Genomic DNA, 2,504 nt, shown 5'->3' with positions numbered 1-2,504 from the left:
ACATATATATGTATACATATATATGTATACATATATATGTATTGTTTACAGGGGGCATTCTAGGATCTGACCAGCAGGGCCAGCCTTTGGACAAGATTTTTGTTGGTAAAATTTTCTAAATCTTGTTGCTTATTATTTACATACAAAAATAAATAGTTTTGTCCAACTAAAAAAGTCAACAACTATATATTGAATTTCCTACATCAAACCTACCAACATCTGCTAACATCAATGAGACACATGTTAATGTTAACAAACAGTTGTGGAGTGAAGCAATTCTAGGGGGGGCATGCCCCCTCAAAAATACTTTAAAAAATTTACTCAAAACTCTGCATTTCCCAGTCATTTGAAGAACATTTTACTTAATTCATAGGATTAATAAAACAACCAAAAATCAGTTTATTATCAAGGTAGAACATCAAAAACTTGTCTTTAACCTGAACTTTATCTGAAAATCATACTTAGTAATTGCAGTATCTTTATTTTCTACCTGAATGTGGCAGTGGGTCTTTTCTCTTTCAAAAAGAACACACGTCCAGCTAGGGAAAAGTAGACATTATGGGTCAGGGTTTTGCTGTTTCAGTTCATTATTCATGAGGTGGGCCTGTCATAGTTACAGTACACATCACCTTTCTATTTACAGGTAAAGAAACAGAGTTAAGTGGACATAAAGTTAAGTAGTAAAGTAAAGCCACAGTAAAGCGACAGTCTAAGAAACGTTGTGTCTTCTAAATTTTAAGGGAAAAACTATTAACCAAAATGAATAATCAGTCGTTAACAAAGGACTAGCGCAGCTAAAGCAATATGATCATCATCCATCATATTAGTGGCTTAAAATTTGATCAATTTCTTTGAATTACATTATGTGCACGCCAAAAAGAAGCTTTCTGATGATTTTTCAATTCCATTTTCAATGTAGATATCTTTAAAATGTCCATAAATTGGCATAAGTTGTCTATTGTGACAGGGTCTTAAGGTTTGTACTTACAAAATAGTAATGATAGTTTCTTTATTTTAAGGGGAGGCTGGGTTTGGTGTAACAAGCTAAATTCACCACTGATTGTTTGAAATAAACTAAAAGCTGTTCTGCTTTAATAAACCCTCCTGCTCAGTGCTCTGACATGATTCCACACAGAACATTTCTTCAAGCTTCTTCTTCAAACTTCCTCTGTGCTCACTCAAACATCAACTGACCTTAATTCTGCTCTCAGTTTGCTTTTAATATACAGCTTTCCTTCATGAATGTATAATCCACCTCCTGCTCTGCTTGATTACCAGGTCAGAGCTGAATTAGGCACTTTCATGAATCATGTCCCTGTTTTTCCTTCCCAAGTGCACGTGGAATTAACTTTATTTTTGGAAGCCAGGGACGGGAAAGAGCAAAGTTTAAGTTTGTGAGCGTCTCTGCAGATTTCGTGGCTATTTCTTCTCTTTTGCAAGCAACTGCTGTATCATGTGCCTCAGATAGCAAAGTGGGTAAAAAGAAAGAGAGTAATTATTAGCAGGAACTCACTTTTTGACAGGAATCCTTCCTTCTGCGTTGGGCTGGAGAGTTAACCTGACGTACCTGAAACAAACGGGCAAACTTCAAAAAGCCAAGTTTTAATGTCACAATAACAATTAACATTTTTAACCAAGAAAATACAGTTTTATGTTTATCATTTGAATGACGTTTGAAAGTAATGGTGCTAGTGGAATAATAAGCCTTTATTTACCGCAGAGATGGATATTTAACTAACAGCAGCTCAGACACTGATTTTCTAATGTCTTTTATTTTATTATTTATTTAAATTAAAAACCTTACCCCCAGCTAACATGTATTTCACAGATTCAGATGCTACATTATTAAAAAGTACTTTTAGGTGCAATTATAATTCAACCCTAAAACTGTAATGATTTTAACCTACTGAACATATCAAACGTTTTAACTAAGAAACTGAGTTTTAAAATTGATTTAAGAGAAAACCAGTCACTTTGACTTTAAAGGCAGGAACACGTCACAGATTTGAGATAGGAGCATCAGAGGTCGCAGCTGATGGAACAGAGTTCAGAACATAATAAATAGATGGACAAACTTTTAAATAAATAAATGTGATCAGAAGTTTCCATCCTCTCACCATGAACATGAATGTCACATTGATGTTCTTTTACTGGTTTATTTTCCTGTGTACAATGATTATACAGAGCACAACTTGAATGGCTTTTAAAATTTAAAGCTGGATGTTTGAATTTACTGTGAAATTTAACTAGTTGATGCAACGTGCTAACATTTCCTCTGAACATTAGTGGAGGTGACTGGATATAACTCAGCTGGTCTGTTTAACTCAGAAAACCTACAATAAATCCAGTTCTTGAAAAGAACCACCGAGAAACTTTCATTCCTACAAGATCTGAAATGTTTCGAGGTAGGGTGAAATCAAGCTCTAAGAATGACTTTTTTTTCTGTTGATATTTATTTATTTATTTATTTATTTATTTATTTATTTATTTATGTTTATTTTCAC

At 33.7% G+C, this 2,504-nt stretch overlaps 1 protein-coding gene across 1 annotated transcript in view; it reads right to left on the bottom strand.

The window, feature by feature from the left end:
* Positions 1–2,504, bottom strand: part of plcb1 (phospholipase C beta 1) — a gene marked incomplete at its 5' end in the record, with an annotated part of 86,543 nt that overhangs the window by 77,701 nt on the left and 6,338 nt on the right. The window contains 1 exon segment of the mRNA XM_014024606.1: positions 1,514–1,567. Coding sequence (XP_013880060.1) covers positions 1,514–1,567 — 54 coding nt within the window.

This window comes from Austrofundulus limnaeus, unplaced genomic scaffold (assembly GCF_001266775.1).
Source record: "Austrofundulus limnaeus strain Quisiro unplaced genomic scaffold, Austrofundulus_limnaeus-1.0 Scaffold430, whole genome shotgun sequence".
NCBI lineage: Eukaryota > Metazoa > Chordata > Actinopteri > Cyprinodontiformes > Rivulidae > Austrofundulus > Austrofundulus limnaeus.
This window is presented reverse-complemented; position numbering and strand designations above follow the sequence as displayed.